General features: G+C 41.8%; 1 protein-coding gene across 19 annotated transcripts in view; it reads left to right on the forward strand.

Annotated features, from left to right (window-relative positions):
- Gpatch2 (G-patch domain containing 2) overlaps positions 1–20,421 on the forward strand; it is a 200,266-nt gene that overhangs the window by 123,417 nt on the left and 56,428 nt on the right. For all 19 annotated transcript variants that reach the window (XR_006062199.2, XM_042258802.2, XM_042258811.2 and 16 more), the window contains one exon: positions 16,055–16,143. Coding sequence is in view for 18 of the 19 variants with exons in the window: in XM_042258802.2 (XP_042114736.1) it covers positions 16,055–16,143 (89 nt within the window). In the remaining variant the exon portion in view is untranslated. The remainder of the gene's footprint in view (positions 1–16,054; positions 16,144–20,421) is intronic.

The following is a 20,421-nucleotide window of genomic DNA, read 5'->3' on the forward strand; positions in this document are numbered from 1 at the left end:
CTAAAGATCCAAAGATGTTCAAGGATTCAGTGTGCTCAGTCTTCCCCATGCTGTCATTGTCGTTTGGAAAGGAGACCTAATTTGCAACAGATACAAAACTATTTGTCATTTTGCAGCTTTGCCAAAAATAAATGAAAGTATTAAGGACTACATCTCCGAGCAGCTGTTAATAAATGGGAGGAGGACTGTTCATTAGAAACTGCATAAGGACATGGACTGTGTGTGTGCCGTTGCTTTTCACAGACACGTCCCCAAGATTCCATATATCAGCAAAGCCAAATGGTGCACTCACTGTGTCAACGGAGACACCACCTGTCTTCTAGAGTATTAGCATTTTAAACAGACCTGTCCTTGTCACATTGGAGCTGTAATCATTTAATACCATATTTTTAAAGTAAGTTATGCTGGTTGACATTTTATATGTCCAAAGAGTGACTGGGGACTACCTTTAAATGCTGACTTTAAAATGTTATAGTCCTTTATAACCTCTCTTCCAAAATTGAGAACTAGGGAAGACTTCATTTGTTGGGAACAGCTTTGCTCGGCCCTTCCGAGGGAAGAGCCTCTTGAAGTGATTCCCATTCATTCTTATGTGTGCGTCGCCAAACTAATAGAACATATTCACATGTTCACTTTAATTAGAATGTATGCATTCCATATTTGTTTAATTGGAATACATTTAATTATATATGTGTCCTAATTAAAAAGAACATTTGAATAACTTGGAGGGCTAGAGATAGTTAGAGCAGAATAATTGGAAACTTCCCACATATGTGACATAAAATGGCTTTTAAGGGGTTTAATTTTCCCATTCTACACTCTATGACCAAATTACTGTATTTTATAAAACCACAAATTGCCAGTGCTCGTGGCTCCTGTCCTTTGGCATCCTGAAATTCTAACCTTCCTTGCCAAGATTTTAAATGAATGACTGGAGAGGGTTATTTTAAGTTATGATTATACCAAATAAATTAGTCACTAGCCAATTTGAATTTTGAGCTGTTGCATTTTGGTTGGATATGAGGGACCCACAGAGAATGAGAGAGTTTACCAACTGGAAATACCTTCTTTATCCTTGTATAGTAAATAAAATTCTAAAAATCCATTCTCTCTTAGTGTAGCTCTGATCACGTAGTAACCTCTTTTTCCCACAGATGAACTAGATGTTTTCAAATGCCTAGACATGTGCACAAGCTCTGTCCCTAAGGATGGCTGTTGGATGTGACTATGGTCACTAATGACAGAAAATTGTTAGCATGTGTGAGCTGTTCCAGCGACCCTTAACTGAAATAAATGTGTGGTCTGAAGTCCATCTCCTTAAGGACAGGTGTCTGTTTCACAGTTGGCACTCTGCAAATTGGCCCAGTGATTAAGTGGGCACGGACACAGATCTAACCTTTAGCTCCCAGGGATGGGTCCCCGAGGAAATGATTAAGGTGCACCTGCGAGCTGACTCACTACAGCTTGTGTCTCTGCTCAGCCTGGGTTGTAACTTCATTACAGAGCATTTGGGATGTCGATGCACTGTGTGCCGGTGCCGAAATACTTCCCCAAACAAACAGCAGCCCTAGGTCATTAATGGGAGTGTCTGGAATGTTGCTCTTTGATGGTTTGTCTCTCCTCATCTCCAGAATAAACAAGCCAGGATAAAGTCATTGTGTCAGTTAACTGTTATACAGGAGTACCAACCTGTGGACAAGTTCATTTCCTATCCCACCTCCTAAAATTCCGCCATATTGAACAATCCCCGCAGTTTTCAATACTGTTTTATGTGTGTGGATCTACAGCAGATCAAACTTGATCACAGTTTGTGATCTAGAACAGAAGTTATCCTTCAGTGGAAATTTTAATGCTCACGTACCTGTAATTAAAGTACTATTTAATAATATTAAAGTCAGATATTAAGCACTTAATTACCATTCTGGCCGTTTTTCAGTTATGAGGTCAATGCAAAATAAATTTAAAAATAATATAAAATTTGTTTACATAATTGTTGGTTTGTTTTTTAATCAAATGTTTTTATATCTGGAATTTTTTTTCTTCTTACTTTTTCTCTTTGGGAATAAATACTTTTGTCATTCCATATTGATTTTGTTTGTGTACCAGGCTACAGATGGGAATTTACCTTTGTTTATTTCATATATTTCCGATCAATTCCAACTCATGCCCAATTATATTACACTAAATTAACATAATTCAACAGATGTTGATATTTAAATGTTTTCTGGCATTCAAATCTTGGACAGCTGTATTAGAGCTTGGGGAAAAGGCAAACATTTAGAGTTAAATGCTGAACATATGCTTAAATTACTAATTAGAAAGATGGAATGAAAACTATGTGTTCTCCTTCCTAAGGACAATAAACCTCAGATAAAGATTTTCGTAATTTTTTTAACAGCAGATTACAGTATGGGGCATTCTCCCAAACTAGAGGACACAAGCAGGCTTCATGGATAACTTCATTGAATTTCAAATTTAGTCCCTAAAAACTGTGAATTGTCTATTTCACTAAGTCTGGAAGGTACTATAGTGACTTCATACTTGTAAGCTTAAGGATCAAAAGATTAAAATGTTGCTTGGGCTAAAAGTGATTTTTAGTGTATTATCATGAAAAATGCTTATATAGAGAGAAATGCTGAGAAAAGGCAAAAGTCGTATCAATCTATCAGCTAGCTGTCTTAGAGATGTATCAATGTGTACATAGGCTAATGAATCAAACAGAAAATTCACCAAGGAAATACAAATGGCCACCACATGAAAATGTGCTAAACATCTTTAGCCATCAGAAAAAATGTAATCCAAAACTTCCCTGAAATTCCAGCTTACTCCAGTCAGAACGGCTGTCAGGAAGAGACCAGATGACAACTAGTGCTGATAAGGATGGCGGAGAGAAGAGTCCTCATACAGCATCACATTAGCTCTAACAATAACAGTAATTCATTGACAAGGACGAATATACATGTTCAGTTCATATATACTCTCACTATCTGCAAACCCTATCTGTCATATTTTTTAAACTTGAATATGTCAGTCCACTTCTCTAAAATAACAAGCTCTCTTTTTATTAGCATATATTCATTTTATAAAACCATAAGTTTTCTTGGGACATTCTGTACATGTGTATCATCAACTTTGTATTCAGTCACATCACCTTCCTGCTATCACTCCAGACCACTTCTTTCTGGTCACCTCACTCTTCCCAATGAACTTGCTCCTACTTTCATGTCTTTTTAAAATATAGATTCCACCAATGAGACAATTATGTTTACCCCTTTGAATATTTATGCTTTTGGTGGGGGTGCTTCCTAGTCCTATTTTTCTATATTGGTGTCATTTTATTCTTTATTAAAACCCCATTGTGCCTGTGTACCATATTTTCTACATTCATTTGGTGGATGCATCATTTGGCTTGTGTGGATGACCCTTCAGTAAGCTTAGGAGTATATGTACCCTGTGGTGTGCCGACTTGACTCCTTTGTGTATGTACACAGGAGTGCTATAGCTGGGCTCCTCTGTTTTTAGTGGTTTCCAGAGTGGCTGTACTCATTTATATTTCCACCAGTAATGTAGTAGACTCTTCTCTCCACCATCCTTATCAGCACTAGTTGTCATCTGGTCTCTTCCTGACAGCCGTTCTGACTGGTAAGCTGGAATTTCAGGGAAGTTTTGATTTACATTTTTCGGATGGCTAAAGATGTTGAACACGTTTTCATGTGGTGGCCATTTGTACTTCCTTGGTGTTCAATGCCTTAGTCCATGTACTGATCAGATTATTTGACAGAAAGTCACAGTAACATCGCACTTACGTTAACACTAACAGTAATTAACATGTGTGAATAGACATCCCATTCACACATTTCCTTGATGATTGTATTCTTTAATGTCTTTAATCTCCTTATACATATATATGAGTTCTCCTTCCAAACATGTCCTGTTTTCTTTGAATTGTTTTGTTGAAGATGTCAAGTTGGACCTAAAACTAAGAAGGTTTTGGAAAGAGCTCACTGATGTGTTTCCTGCCCTTTGGCATGAACTTGGTAAAGAAAATCTGAGTGCACAAGCAAAGGGAAGTCAGGTTGGCTGTCCTGTAGAGAGCCCCACCTCCGAGGACCCAGTTCTGTGTCAGTCAGTGTGCTCCTCTGTCCCCTGCGCTCTTGTAACTGGTGTTCAGGTCTAGTGAGCCAGTGGCCCTCAGGTTCCTCTTCTGTGTCATTCTGTTTAACAAAGGGACACATGTAACACACATTGTCATTCATTGGGCTGTGTGTGCTGCCCTGGTCATGGTGATCCCTGCACATAGTTGATGACGAACGACAAAACCATGATATTTCTCTAGTTCTGGTTTTTTTCTGTGTAGGACTACTGCTGTTAAGAATTTCTCCCACTGCTTGACTATTGTATGGTACAGATGATGTGGAGAAAGCCTGATGAATGCTTGTCTGGCCCTTAGCTTCCGTTTGCAGTGGTGGGTGTGTTGCTTTAGACACAGCTGGTGTGCTTCTGTCCATCGTGTGTTGTCCTAGTGTTGCTCCCATGGACCCACTTGGGGCAGATGTTTCCGTTGACCCCAGAGTGCCCATTTACTGCTCGCATTGATCTGTTTCTGTGGAAACAGTTTTGGTTGTCAGGGCACTGGTTTGTTCCCGGGTCTTTTTGAGGAAACGGAACGATTAGGATTTCTCTTTTCTTTCCTGTTTGTTCCTGGTAGAAGGTGTGATAGTTCTAGCTCAGATTTGGAATATCATTCTGCGGGCTTTCCTTCGTCTGTTTAAATGTGTCTGTTTTTGAATGACATTAAAGGTGTTTCATCTCAAGGGCATGGGGATTTTTATTTTAGATGATAATACTAGCAGCAGTCTCAAAATCTCAATACCGTTGTGACTGCCAGTAAAAATAACCATTAAAATAGTTTTTCCCGTTTTCCTGTTTATTTTGCACATGGAAAATATTTCACTGGGAAGATACATTTTTCTATGCTGAAAGAAAATGAAAGTATTTTCCACCTGTAAATAGTTGAGTCTACAGTTCCATTAGTTTCACTTTTCAGTGACATCTTTATTTTAATTACTATTTTGTCTAATAGCATAAAACATTTTAAAGTTCCATGGTCAAATATTTATAAGAACTATTTTTCAAAGAAATCCAACTCCTGTTTCTTCCTGAATTGGCGCGCGCGCGCGCGCGCGCACACACACACACACACACACACACACACACACACACACACACATACACCACTGAGATTCAGTTTGTTTTAGATTTAGCCTTCTTTTGGCTTTGTGCTCCATCTCTGATTCAGACAGGTGGACAGATACCCCTCCCTGTCTCTCCAGGGCCTCCACCATTCTTGCTCTGGTCTGTCTGGCATACTTCTGGAAATCTGAAGCCAGCTTGTTCTCTCTCGGGTAACTACACTGCATCAGGCCCTTGTACAGTTCTGCCTCATGCTGCCAGCTCTCCACTGTGATCATAACCTCCTCAGGCCTTCCTGTGCCTCTTCCAACATTTCATTTATGTCTTAATGTTTGGGTATGTTTTTTAAACACTTGTTGGGGAGGTTGGGGTGGGGGAGCTGTGCACGTGAATGTAAGGGCCTCTGGATGGCAGAGGTGCTATATTCACTGAAGCTGGAGTTACAAGTGATTGCGAACTGCCTGATGTGGGTGCTGGGAAACAAATTTGGGTTCTCTACAAGAGCAGCACATGCTTCTAACCACTGAACCATCTCTCCAGCCCCCCAAATACTTAATTTTAATATATCTTTACCTTGTTGATACATAAAGCTAGTAAGCAACTCTGTTCCTGACTTTCCTATATATCCTTAAGTCCTTTGCTTTTTAAGTAACTAAAAATATGCCAAAGCATATAGCATTCTTTTTATCACATACAGATTCCCATCACAGTAACTTACTGAGTGCATACCGAGAGACACACTGACTTAATTCTCACATGAGCTTTATGAGGCTTGCTTTATTTTCCTGAGAAGGAAAGCCAGGTGAAGTGTGTTGAGTGTTGTCCAAGGTGACAAAGAAGCAAGAACTGAGTTTGTCTCCTTGGGCTTGCAATCCTAACCACTGTACAAACTGCCTCTCAGAATGGATGGGTGGGGAAGGATGAAGGAGTGAATGCAGAACTGACAAATATTCCCTCAGTTGAGAAAGGACCTCCCCCTCCCCCCTTTTTTTTCTTGAGTCAGCATCTTATTGTATAACCCAGACCGGGTCCTGGGTTCAATTCCCAGCACCCACACAGCTTCTAACAACTGTCTTTAACTCCAAGATCTGACATCCTCATACAGACAAACATACAGGCAAAGCACCAATGCAAATAAAAATAAATAAATTATTTTTAAGAATTTACCCTTTGTGTAACTGAAAGTTTTCCTGTGTCCCACCTGGTCCACAGCTGCTCAGACCCAAGTAAACACACAGAGGCTTATATTTATTTAAACTGCTCAGCCTTTATCTCAGGCTCACTACTGACTAGCTCTTACACTTAAATTCAGGTCATTTCTGTTAATCTATATGTCACCACGTGTTCCGTGGCTTTACCTGTGTGCCATTACATGCTGCCCCCTGGACGGTGGGCTGGCGTCTCCTGACTCAGCCTCCCTCTTTCTATAATTCTCCTTGTCTGCTTATCCCACCTATACTACCTACCTGGCCACTGGCCAATCAGCGTTTTTATTAAATCAGTGTACAAAAGCATTATTCCACAGCACCTTTGCAGCAGATCTCCTGATTATTCTCCTTGCGTATGAAGAAAAAGAGAAAGGGTTAAATAATTTTCCCAACTCAATGGTAGATAATGTATCAGTGTTGTTTACCAAATCTTATTTCTAATCCCTGTGAAGTTATCTTGACCTGGGGATATATCTGTGTAGTAGACATGTGCTTACAATGTGTGAGGCCCTGAGTTCAGTCCCCACCATGGTGTGTGTGTGGGGGGGGGGGTAGGTAACCTGCTTATTAGCCTTCTACCCTGACATCTTAAACACTATTAAAATTGCCTTATTTGTGTCCAAAGAAGTGATAGCATTTTGAAATCACAGCTCATTGGGTAACTGATTATCTAGCATTTAATTTCTGAGATTTTAAAAAAATATAGCTGTGTATGTCTGTCAAAAGTCTATAAAGGAGAAAAGAAACAATAGCTTTCATTTGAAAATGGTTCTTGTAGCATGGTGTTTTTCTTCATGAGCATTGATATTAAATCTTTTAATACAGTGAGTAATAGACCTGAATTAGAAAAGTTATGGAGGAAATTTGGTTCAAATATTTCAATGTCAGTCCTGAGTATAAGTTGACATGCTCTAGCTTTCCATGTATTTTGATTGCGTTGAATTAGAAGAATGCTATTGTGTTCTGCTTCCTGGTCATATTTACTTACCCAAAACCATTTGGATGAGGCTTTTAGTAGAAGAGGGGAACTGAAAGCATTCCTTCTATAAAGTCTACACTGGAATGCAAGATCACACAAGAATGGCAACACCAGAATAAGTGAACACACAGGCATTGTACCCTGTAGCCTGAGACACTCACCAAAGAAACTTAGTGTTTTTCTCTTTCCATAGGTAAGCATGTACATTAGCGACATTGAAACCAATAAAAGTGCAAATTGTTTAAAAGACAAAACTCTTGCAAGCTCTGGGCATGCCTGGCTAAATTTCATTCAGTAACTATTTTGTAAGCATCTGGTATTAGCAAGGATGCACTTGCTGAGGGAAATACCCTTCAATAAATCAGATGTGGGCCCCATTGCCTTCATGGCATATAGTCTGTGCAGAACACCTGTCCATGCCATGGTAACTGTAGCCTAAAGTAGAAGACACTTTTTTTTTTTTTTTTTTTTTTTTTTTTTCCCAAGAGAAGAGCAGTTTCTGCAGCGGGAACCCAAAGGGCTGTGTAAGAGAGGTGGCAAGTCCATTGGTTCTGATGGACTTTCACTAGTAAGCAACTTAAGATTCAGGTCAGTTTGTTTTCACAAAATAATTAGCCTATTTACATGTTTCACAAGTTCCAGACCTTCTGTCCTGTTCCTCAAATAGTATGTTAATATGAAGGCGAAAGTAGGTGCCATGTTCTCCTTGCTTTATTGCCATCTTACTCAGCAAATGAACTCTAGACAGTGACATTGCTATGGCTTCTCTGAACAGGCACAGTCACTGGACAGGGCATAGAACCAAAGCTGAGCTCAGTCTGAAGTCAGTGTGTCCCAGCCCAGGCATGCAAGGAAATGACAGAGGAGACCTTGGAGAGTGGGGATTTTCTCACCATGTATTTTAGTTAGCATTTAATAATTAATAAATGTTGAAGATTTGTTAATTATTGAATGTGTTTGAGTGAATTTAAATAATAGTTGGAGAAATACTTTTTTTTAATGCCGAGTGCAGTGTGGAGGGTACAACCTTCCAGCGGTTTGAGTCCTTGTGTTTCTAACACATGACAGTAGCTGTTAGGTTCTGAGAATGAGATGCAGTCGTCGGCCTGGAATTGTTGTCCACATAGTTAACTGACAGATCCTTCTGATCTGAAAACAACTGGAGGCCACAGTGTATGGTGAGTGTAGTGACAGATGCGCCGCACTGACATGGATGTAGAGAGAAAGCATCTGGAAATGGGGCTCAGGACACTTCAGAAAGGAAGTTCGCAGTCATGCACCTAGTGAGCTATAAGGGAGAAAGAACCTGCTCTCCAAGATGGGCACAATTAGGAAACTGGGAGGGGAGTTTGTGGAGTAAATGGAATACTCCTACTCTAATGTTAACACTAACATGTAGCCTTGGTGACTACCTAGCAAAGCATCTGCAGGAACCAGATAAGTATGGATACATACTTCCATGATGGCCCCTCTAGGCACCAGCAGCTCTTCTCTCCATATGGGGGTCTCTGCCCTGGCAAACTCTCAGAAGTGCCAGTGATTATCTGCCCTGCAAACAGTAGGTTCTACCGCCTTGGATGTTGTGTAGGACAGTGACATGAAGAAAGGATTGTGGATGACACGCACGAGGCATGACACATGTGACTCCCAGTCCCTCTGATGGTCAGAGGTGTCCACCACCAAGCCAGGCTGTCCATAAACACAGAATACACCCTAGACAGAAAGCAAGACAGGGCTGTGGTGGCAAGCCATGACCCAGAAAAAATTCATGGTAGTTGGCTCACCTGAGAGTGTCAGTGGATTTCAGACCCAAGAACTTGTGAGCTTTGAAGTCTGAGATAAAAATGGGTGCTTTGTTCTAATGTGCTGCGCCCTAGGTAAACAGAACCAAATATTAAAGAAGAAAAAAACTTTCTGTTAATCAAGAAACAACAACTTAGTTGTTATTTTAAATGACCTTTATGCTTTCCATATTATTTTATTGATATAATCGTGTGCATATGCAATGGTTTATTGCATCACATACTTGTGTGGTGTGTTTAGGGATAGCTCACTGAGGGTACCTCCAGGTAGACTATATGCTTTATCTTTCCGTAACTGTGTGAACCTAGATAAATTATGCTTACCTTTCCTGTCTGTGCCCTGAGCTTCTTACCTGCAAAGCTGGCATGATAGTGTAGTAGGAGCAATAGCTGTCACTGTGGATGCAATCTGTGTCACATACTTTACATAGGAATATCTAAAATCTTCCCCCAAAACCTTTTAAAGTCCATACTAGTCGACATGTGGTGACTGAAATGACTCCTGGCCTCCCCAGCTGTAAGCTTGACAATCTTCAACACAAATTCACCCTCTGCCCAAACAACCTCCGTTTGTCAGTACCATTTTTTTTTTTCATGTATCTCTGATGTAGACCCTCTTATAGGCTTGTTGCAAAACCATCCAGTAATAATGAGAAGAAAATCCCCATGAAATGCCAGCACACACAGTCACTAGTGTGACCCTCCACAGTTCTCTGAACGTTTCACCCAGGGCACTTGTGGGCTTGCTCATTTGTGTGTGTTAGTTTCAAGACTAATGAAGAGAACGCAGGTGAGGTGCTCAAAGGTAAAGCAGTCACTGTTGGGTTGTGGTGTGTGGGGGTAGTTGGAGGGCACTTTGTTCAAACTTACATTTTAAATTTGATTGTTCATCACATTGTACTATAAAAGTTACCCTATATATATATGAGATATTTTAAATACTACATAGAAATTGTCTTGCTTCTTCAAACAGTCTCACCGTAGCCCAGGCTGGCCTGGAATTCACCAGGTAGCTGGCCTTTAACTCATGGCAGTGCTCCTGCCTCAGCCTCTTGAGTGCTGAGTTCCAAGTGTGAGCCACCAGGATGCATGGCTGACTGTGCCGCAGATGGCTCCGCCTCCTGCTCCTGTCAGTCAGGAGCACCCCCCTCCCCAGTACCCCCCACTCTCCAGTACCCCCCCTCCCCAGGAGGTCAGAAGCAGCAAGGAACTGCCCTAGGAGGGCATAGCTATTTCACACTGGATCCCGGGGCGCTCACCTGGCCGGGTGAGCACTGTAAGCCAGCTCCCACAGCAGCCACTGGGTACAGGGCAGGGAAACGGGTTGTGAAGAAAGAGGAACAGGATTGGAACTCTACACCTGGGGCGGCAGAGCCTCTAAGAGGACTGCTGCATCAGTAGCAGCTTAGAGGGACCGTTCGCTGGCAGGGAGAGAGCTTTGAACAGGAGAATGCAAGATTAGCAGACAGGCTGCTGAGTTACCAACAAGTTACAAAAGCTGCTGCAGCAATCCTAGAAGGCGACCCTATCACAAGTCATTGTTCTAGAATGTGAGCACCTGGGGAGGTCCAGTGGCCTGTTTCTGAAGGAACTAAGATGTAGAAAGATTCACAGTGAGATGATAAAGCCAAGGACCACATGAGCCCCAAAGTCACTACATCCAGTTACCTACTTCTTCGGGGCAGTGACCCACACCTAACATATTCAGGGAGACTTGGCATGAGATTGCAGCAGAATGTAAACCAAGTAACCAAAGTGTGAGAGAGGAGGCAGCACAGCCAAGAGCTGCTCCGAGGCAGACTCCAATCCCCAAGAGTCTTGCTACACGTGTCCTGGGAGATTTGACCCAAGAAGGGGCTGGGATTGCTCAGTGGATGCAGGGCTTGTGCACCAGCGTGAGGACCGGATTGGATTCCCCAGCACCCACCCCCAGCCAAACCAAGTCTATAATCCTAGCTCTCGGGTGGAGACAGGACATCCCTAAGGCAAGCTGCCTAGCTAGACTCACTGGATTACAGCTCAGGGTTCATTGAGAGACCCTGACTTAGTGGAGAGCAATTGAGGGGAACACAAACCTCTGGCCTACACATGCATGTGCATGCGCATGCGCACGCGCGCGCGCACACACACACACACACACACACACACACACACACACACACACACACACACGCGGGTCGGGGAGGACAAAGGGGCTTTAAACATAAACATTGAAAAACAAGGACTTGAGTCCTCATCCTATGAAAACAGATTGCTTGAAAGTTCCTCATACTTGTGTGCACTGGGGTCCAGAAGGAGCAAAGCCTGAGCCTCCCCCTGTCTGTCCAGTTTAATCTGAGGAGACACATTGACACTGGGTAAGGGGGCGGGGTGGCTGTTGGCGTCTAGAGAGGGAGGGTCAAACAGGGCTGCATTTCCCTGTGCTGTCCATCCCTCTGCCACCCAGGCTCTCCTCCAGTGACACCACAGACCCGCTCACTTCTGTGCAGCTGATGCCCTGTCCAGGCGGATATTGTCCCAGCTGACAGTGAGCGTTCTTGCCAAATGCCAGGGCCATGGTCACATCTGCTTGTCTTTCTCTGCAGCTTGTCCCAGGCTGCTTGGGAACACATTGTATCCAGGGGGCAGCTTTCGCAAGGCCCGATGCTCTGAAAAGACTCTAAACACGTGCCGTGGAGAGACAAGCTCCCGTTGTCTTGGCTTTACTGTTATTGTGTTTGACGTGGCCTGCCTCGGTGCTGTCAGCCCCTGTCAGAGCCACGCTGTCCGGCAAGGTGCTTCTCCGTAGGCTTTGTCGTCGCTTTGTGTGATTACTTTTTCTTTCCTCCAGATGATAAGATGTCCCCTCTCCTACAGTCACCCCGTCTGAAAGGCTTGCTTGCAGGAAACAATGGGGATAATTCAGGCGCAGTCTGTTTAAGCACCAAAACCAAACTAAGAGGCTTCTGGGTTCTGACTTTCTTATGTTTAATAAAATACCTCATGGGAAGCCTCATTTCCAGTCATCCTCAACAGAGAAATCCATCCAAGCAGATGGATTTCTTTGTCTTTTCTACTTAGAATGACAGGAGCTTCAAGACTGCAGCCTAGACTCATCCCGGGACCCCAGGTGCTGACTCAGGGCGCTGAGCAAAGCCTTGAGCCACCCTTCATCTCCTCCCTCTCTTCTCTTCACAGGCAACCTCTGTAGCTAACACGGTGCCCTCCCACCCCCAAAGAATCGAGCTCTCAGTGCTATGCTTTGCAAAGACAGATGGCCAAGTAGACTGAAGACACAGGCTGCCTTTGAAACATTCATTGATTTTAAATTAAAATCGTAACTACTGTGTTAACAGACCTAGCTGTTCATAGCTGCCCCTCTCCCCGTGTCTGAACTGAGGTGGCAGAGGGGCCAGCCTGTGCTCTTGCTGATCAGCAGCCCAGATCTCCCCACATATAGGGCCCTCATTTTCTGTTGAACTTTCTAGAGTCCATGGGCTTTTTCCTTCTGCTTCAGATCTCAGGTCAATGAGTCCATTGCCTCTGACTGTGGTGTCCATACATGGTTATTTCCCCTGTTATGTGCCTGTACTGGGTGGGCTGGAGAATTGGATGAAGATGGTACTGTTTGCTCGGTAAACATTCCCAAGCGTTTTAGAAGAGGGTGGTGTTCTTGGAGTCTGTCTTCCACAGTTTTATAAGTGGGCCTTGCTAATAAATTTTGAATAGTGTGAGAAATGAAGTTGTAAAGACAAAATGGACTTGGGAGTACTTTCCAAGCATCTAAATACTTGAGTTATGAACACTTAAATACTTGAGTTATAATGCAAGAACCGTGTTGGGTAGAAGTCAGGGTAGACAGGTACAATGTTTTCTGTACATGGCTGAAGAACTGAGTTAATATTCTGAACACCCACATTAGAAGTCAGGTATGATGTCTCAGGTCTGTAGCCCCTGTACCTGGAGAGGAAGGCAGATTCTCAGTCCTCAGTGGCCCCTGGTGTAGCTGAAACATTAAACACCAGGCTCCCTGAGAGGCCTTGTCTCAAAGGATAAAGTGGAGAGTGATAGTAACACCAGACGTTGACTTCTAGCTTCCTCACACATGCACAGGCAAATATAGACAGAGAGAGAGAGAGAGTGAGAGAGAGAGAGAGAGAGAGAGAGAGAGAGAGAGAGAGAGAGAGAGAGAGAGAGAGAGAACATTTCCACCATTTTCTTGCTTTTAGAATGGTCTCTTCATTTATATTTTTAGGTCCTCCTGTACCATAGCTCAGTTGTCTGGTGTAGACTCTAGAGAAGGTAAATCTGATCCTAGGCTTTGGGAAAGAGAACTGAGTAGGCTAAAGTATGTGAAAGCGGGCCTAGGAAAGAGCTCAGTTGGTAAAACGATTTTAATGTGTGAGCATAAGGAAGAACCTTAGTTTCATCACCCAGACCTAACAGCAGTGCATGGAGGCTTGTGCCTGTGATCCCAGTGTTACGGAGGCTGAGATAGGCTCTGAGATAGGCTCTGACCAGCAGCCAGCCTAGCTCAATCAGTGAGCTCCAGGCCAGCAACAAAAGAGAAGAAGGGCACTCTTCTGAGGAACTTCACCTAAGGTGAACTTCTGGCCAGTACACATGTGCACTAGCATGTATGTGACACATGGACATACTAGCAGAAAAAGTAAACTCATGACTATCCTAAGAATATAAAATGGAAGTTTGGAATTTGTTGACTTCATTAACTGGGATAAAGCAGCATCTGTTAATGTGATTTCAGAGGAAAAGCCAGAAGCACAGTTGCATGTGGGATAGAAGAAGATCTCTAGTTTGCAAGGGAACTTGAAATGGACTTTCCCACAGTCGGCCACTTGGCCTTCAAGAACACTACTTCACCTTTCTGTGGACAGGAACTGTTTCTTATGGCTTCTGCTCTGTACACTTGAGAGTTGTAGCATTGTCCTGGTAGAATTAGAATTCAAAGAGTAGGAGATGGCTCAGAGGTTAAGAACACTGGCTGTTCTTCCCAAGGTCCTGAGTTCAGTTCCCAGCAACCACATGGTGGCTCACAACCGTCTGTAATGAGATCTGGTGCCCTCTTCTGGCCTGCAGGCAGAACACTGTATACATAATAAATAAATAAATCTTAAAAAAAAAAAAAAATTCAAAGAGTAGAATCCAAAAGTATAGGTTTTCCATTAAAGAAAATCCTACAAAGGGTGTGCGTGTGTGTGTTTCATTCAAGTGCACAGACTCGATGATCTAATCTCTACTAGTGTTTAATAGAGCTGTCCTTGCCACCATCACCACCACTCTGAATTATTTTGTACTGAGAACTGAATGCCCCTTTTTTTCTTCATGTCTTCATTTCTTCTTCTCTGGCCTCTGTTTTCACCACCTGTATAAAAGCATATGCTAAGTTCATAGTGCATACTAGTAAATGCTTGCTGAATTAATTTTGTACAAAAAGAATAGGTCTCTGTGGTTTCCTTACAATGCTTAAAATTTTTATATAGTTTTAAAAAATAAATGTGACTATAATCATTTATTTTTCTTGAGATCATGAGGCAAGATTTCCCTCTTCAATCTAATACATAATTTATAGTTTTGTATGACTATAACCATTTGAAAGCAAAGCAAAATTAACTGACTGAACTAATTTTTAAAGTAGAGATGTATTCTATAACAGAGAAACACTATGGACTGAGTACGAAAGGAAAACTAGTAGATGCCTATTTCTTACTAAGCTTTGTTGCAGATTTCATGTTCTTTGTCTATTCCTGTCCACTGTATTATTTACCTCACTCATCATGGCTATACCTATGCTTGAAACAATCCGTTCAAACGTATACAGCAATGTTTTTTTTCATTATATTTAAACCTACATATATGTATATATAGTAAATATGTACCGCTGTTTTACTTACATCACTTTTTTATTTTCATTTCTGAAAGATCTGGCTCTTTTCAATTTGGACTGTTTAAAACCTCATGCCACTACCAGATACCTCTGTCTAAGAGTCAAAGAGCATGCACTTTAGTAAATACGTTTCATTTATTCTGCTCTGGTTTTCAGCCCCTATCCCAACCTCATGTCAAGGGTTATGGGCCTGGGAATGAGCGCAGAACCTGTCTGTGGCTTGCCAAGGCCAAAGACTTCTAAATCCTTTCTTTCTTTGCATTAGCCCTTTTGGTTTCTAATTGAGCCATTATTTTTCTAAAACTTTTTTAATCTAGAAGACTAAAATTAAGCAGAATTGGATAGATGTAACTGATTCCTGAGTTCTTGTATGTCATGTCTTTGCACCTAGAATCATGTTAGACTACAGGGAGCAGCAGACAGGCGTTCATGCATTCAAATTGTTCTCTCCTGACTAGTAAATAATTAAACAATTCTAATTGTATGAATTATAAGGACAACATCACCATTTCCTTCCATCTATTTAAAATGTTTTAAAAGAATTCACTGCTGCATAATATCTGAAAAGAAATTGATCATACTTTTCCTGTAATAAATGTCGTCCTGACAGTAAAGCATTAGCAACCAATTGATAACCTAGCAACAATATTGTGATCTCTTTAGATAATTAATCTTCGCTATTTTCCTGTCAGAAGCAACAGTGCTTGATTTTATGTTGAGCTAGAAAGATTGCCAGTTTTGAAAATTAAAAAGCATTCCTTTTATATTATTCATCCCAGTAACAATTTATGATGGTGCATTTAGCTGCTGAACGCTTGTCAACAAACGTAATTATGTTTCGATATAAACAAGATTGGTGGTTTTACTATGCAGCTCCATCTTTGGTGAGAATGTTTTGATTTAGGTTCAGATTATACAAGCTGTGTGTTTATGTGTCATTTCCCCTCCTTTGTTAATAGTTTTTATTTCTTCTGATAATTACTTGTAGGCAAACAAGCATGCATTTAGGATCCTTGTGCACAGGAGACATCAAAAGGAGAAGAAAAGCTGCCCCTTTGCCTGGACCCACTACAGCAGGTAAAACAAAGCGGGTGGAGCAGAACACAGATTCCAACCACATAAATCACCACGAATAAAACATAGGCGATCGGTAATCACTCTTGCTGCAAGAAAGGCATGGTTGCAAGAAATTGTAACGCAGGTCATTTGCCTTTACGTTAGGATGTATAGTCTGTTCGTTGTGTGGACCTTGTAAGTAGCTACTCAATGAGACATGTGCTGTGCACACACCCAAATGGGTAAGACACAGCAAAGATAAAAACCTCCAAAGCTGTGCCTTTGGCTGGCCTGAAGAAATTTCAGACTTGTAAGGGAAGCAGGGAATAAGCAGATGAAATGATGAATGGCTCACTATCTAAGACCATGTAATTACTAGACCTGAGTGGTAGTTATAGGGTGGTCACGGTGTAACTGCTACAGCCTGCTTTTTTCATGGCAGTGCCCTCAGCATCCTGAGAGTGTATATATTTTGAGGATATATAAAGACCTCCTTTTGCTTTTGTTCCTCCATTTTACTTCCTACCCATCTCTTCCTTTCTGAAATAACCTGCCTGCCCTTCCAGACAGAAGCCGGGGCTTGAATATGGTACATGGCGTTGGTACAGTTCAGTAGTGTACATATGGCCTCAGCAGCCATGCTCTAATTAGAACTCTCCTGCATACTATGTAAGTGAACTTACGGAATATTATGAAAATATTTGTCCTTTTTTTTACATTAAGAGATGGTGCCTAGGATATCCCTGGCAAAGGTCAGAGACAAAGCTAGATAGGCCACACATGTCACAAATGCCATCTAGTTATCAAAAGTATCATGTCCCAGAAGAAGAAAGGACTATGGGATGGGGGGTGGAGTAATAGGAGAGCAGATCCCATCAAAACACATCATATGCAACAATAAAGATATCATAGCAAACCTTTTATTTTATACAATTAAGCATACACTAATATAAAATGAATGAAAAAGACCTCTCTATTGCATATACTGACTTGAACCCAATTATGTGTCTGAAATTTATAGAAGATGCATTAGCTATTTCTACAAAGAAATGTAGAATGTTCATGAAATACTTGTAATATAAAATATCTATCCATAAGGAAATACAGCCACATTTTAGGTCGAATAGATGTGATAAGATCTTCCAGTCTCTCCTAAGGCTGGGACAGGATTCCTCACTGACCCATTCCCAGTGAACTCTGAGCTCAGTGGCAGAAGCCACAGAAGAACATGTTCTAGAAATGTTGCTAGTGGTCCCATGTAGTGGGCCATGCTAGTGGCCACAGTAACAAAGCAGAAGACTGGCCAGGCCCTGACATGAAGCACCTGTGTGAAGTGGGGAACAGCAGGTGCTTGAAGTAGGGGTTACATAGTTTTTTGTGTATCAGATTTTGACTCAGAGCTCAGGGTATCAGAGGGAACCATTTATGGAGAATTTAGATGTAAACCTTAACCTCAGCCTAAAACAGTCCTTTGTTCATAAGCCTGTGCTAAGCTTGTGCCAGCATATTCCAGATACTGTAGTACAAGTCTGTTGAGACCTTTTAAGATTTGAGGTTTTCATTTTACTATTAGACTTTAGCTTATGAAATAAAATTCACAGGCATTTAATGTGGTGGGTTTTGTCATTGTTATTGTTTTTTTGTTGGTTTGTTTTTTGGTTGCTAAAATGGTATACCACTCATTTTAGTGTATTTTCAAACCTGTGTGCAGCGGTTCCTTTCAGAGAGGAAGAAATGCAGATATTTGGGGCAAGTTCTTAGTTTCAAGAGACCTGAGTGAAGGTGCTTATCTGGATGCAGTCAGAGAAGCCATTGCATAAATACACTTGGACGGTGAGGTTAGACATGGGACATCGCCCTGTCCATGCAAATTGCTGTTTTCAAACCTGGAATAGAGTTAGTCAAAGGATACAGAGTCCATTGCATCTGTACATTTGCAGACTGTACTGGCCGTTAGAATTCCTCTTGAAGAAGTCTTCTAGGGCTGGAGAAGTGGCTCCGTGGGTGAGAGCACGCTGTGCAGCTCCGAGGACCTGAGTTCACATACCCAGCAGCCACCCAAAAGGCTAGAGCCATCCAAGAGTGCCGGTACTCCCATGCTGCAGGGGACAGAGACCAGAGATAGGTCACGAGGGCTTGGCTAGTACCAGCCTCACTCCAGGTTCATGGAACAGGGCCTCGTGGCACTAAGGTAGAGAGTAACAGAGTGGGACACGAAGACCTCCTCTGGCCTATTTGCACATGCATACACACATACACACATGTATGTTCTTGCTGCGTTCACAGGTCCTTGCAGACCTTCCAAAAGACACACTTCCCTGACGTACACCCTCATGTTACTTTCTTGTAGTCAGCATTGAATCTAAATGAGGAAAATTCAAAAGAAAACTCCTCCTCATATGAAATAGGAAGAATCAAGAAATGAACAGGTAGATATTGCTTGTGATTCTGATTTCTCCATAATTTATTATGAAAACAAATAGCAGATATAGAAAGGACTTAGCAAAATCTTACTGGAAATGTATAATTAGAAACTTTTAATTTGCCATCCCACATTGGATTTAAGTTGATGGCTCTCAGCATGAACAATTGTCTAATATATTCATGATAAATGGTAATGTCTGTAAGACATTCTGAACCCCGTCTGAAATTAAACCCCACATCTGACTGTGGTGCCGCTAAAGTGGAGAAAATCCCCAGTCCTATGTGCTGAGCAGAATTCAGTCTCTTTAGAAGGCTGCACCAGCCAGCCATGTGGTATTGGTTGCACATTTATTAATTTTGACAGGAACACTGAATTTATTTCAGTACTTTAGCTTATTTTCTGCTCTTTCACCTTTGTATTCAGTATTGACAATGTAAAATGAATATTGATATGCTTAGATATTGACTTTTTTAATGTATGGCTTGTTCTCTGCCTCCTTCAAAGTCATATACCAAAGCCAGTGTGTGTCTCCAGCAAAGGATGTAGATTTACTATTGTAAAATTGAGGAGGTACTGAAGCAAGAGCTTGCCAGCAGAGTGCATTTTATAGTCTGAAAAGTGTCGTCTGTAAAGGGGAAGAAAAGCAGAGAGTGACAGAGGAAGGACATTGTCACAGTTCTTACAGGGAGTCAGCAGTGTTGGCTTAGTCATAGTTGTGGTAGAAGTCCCAGATTGTGAAGGGATTGATGGCAAACATTAGCTACTTTTGTGGAGATGTGGTGCCAACTCTGCTCAGGTGTCTCACACTCTCCCGCACTAAGTTAGGTGCTCTTTGCAGTTACTGTCGCCTGGCCAGTTTTGTTTGGTATAACCTAAACCTTTATTACAAAGAACACTTCTCCAAACACAATAAAAGACCATTATGTCATTTGGGGTTTCATCATTTAAGAAAAGAAACTGCCTTTACATTCTATTTTCACTTAAACCTAAGTAATTTTCATTGTTTAAAACATAAGTGCAAGACTGCATAGCACACTCAATGGCTGAGTGTGTGTGAACATTACCAAGGCCCTGTGTGTGTGTGTGTGTGTGTGTGTGTGAACATTACCAAGGCCCTGTGTTCCATCCTCAGCACCTCAGAGTAAAATAAAATAAAAAGCAAATAAGTGAAATATATATCATTAAGGACCCAGTTAGATTGATTTTATTTACATGAAATATATGTGTAATATTACAGGTCAAATAATTGAAGCATTTGATAAATAGTAGTAACACTTAACCATATTCTCACTTTTTGTCCCTAAAGTAGATACTAAGAACATAATTACAACTCACAGTTTTGATAACATAGCTAATAATAGCCCTGACCCTCTGCTGGCTAGCAAAGGGACTGGAAATAAGGAGGAAGAACTAATAAATGCCTTCTGAACAGGACAGAAGCAGGAACAGGACAGGCACATGCTTGCTGTTATATGGGAGGCAGCCTGTCACCTCCCCTTCCACTGGATGTTGATCCAACATCAATACAACGCTTTAGGAGCCAAATTACTCAACAAGCTGCCAATTAGGCTTGCAGTCAGCTGGATAGATTAGTGGCTAAGAGAGGCCGATGCAAGATTTTCATCTCTTGAGCCAATTATACGAGTGAATTGCCCTCCACCACTCTCTGCTCTGAGGAAGGTCTGAGGGGAGAAGACATGCTCTACTTCAGTAGACTCAGGGGACCCAGCAGACAGGCTTGGACCTGGAGCAGGAAAAAGAAGTGAATCAGGCTACATTTGCCGTGGCCCCAAGCAGAGAGCATTCTAGGACAGGACCTAAAAGATGTAGCAGTGCTGGGAGCCAGAGAAAGGGAAATCATGGCTGTGGGGTGG

This window comes from Peromyscus maniculatus, chromosome 11 (assembly GCF_049852395.1).
Source record: "Peromyscus maniculatus bairdii isolate BWxNUB_F1_BW_parent chromosome 11, HU_Pman_BW_mat_3.1, whole genome shotgun sequence".
In the NCBI taxonomy this organism is placed as follows: domain Eukaryota; kingdom Metazoa; phylum Chordata; class Mammalia; order Rodentia; family Cricetidae; genus Peromyscus; species Peromyscus maniculatus.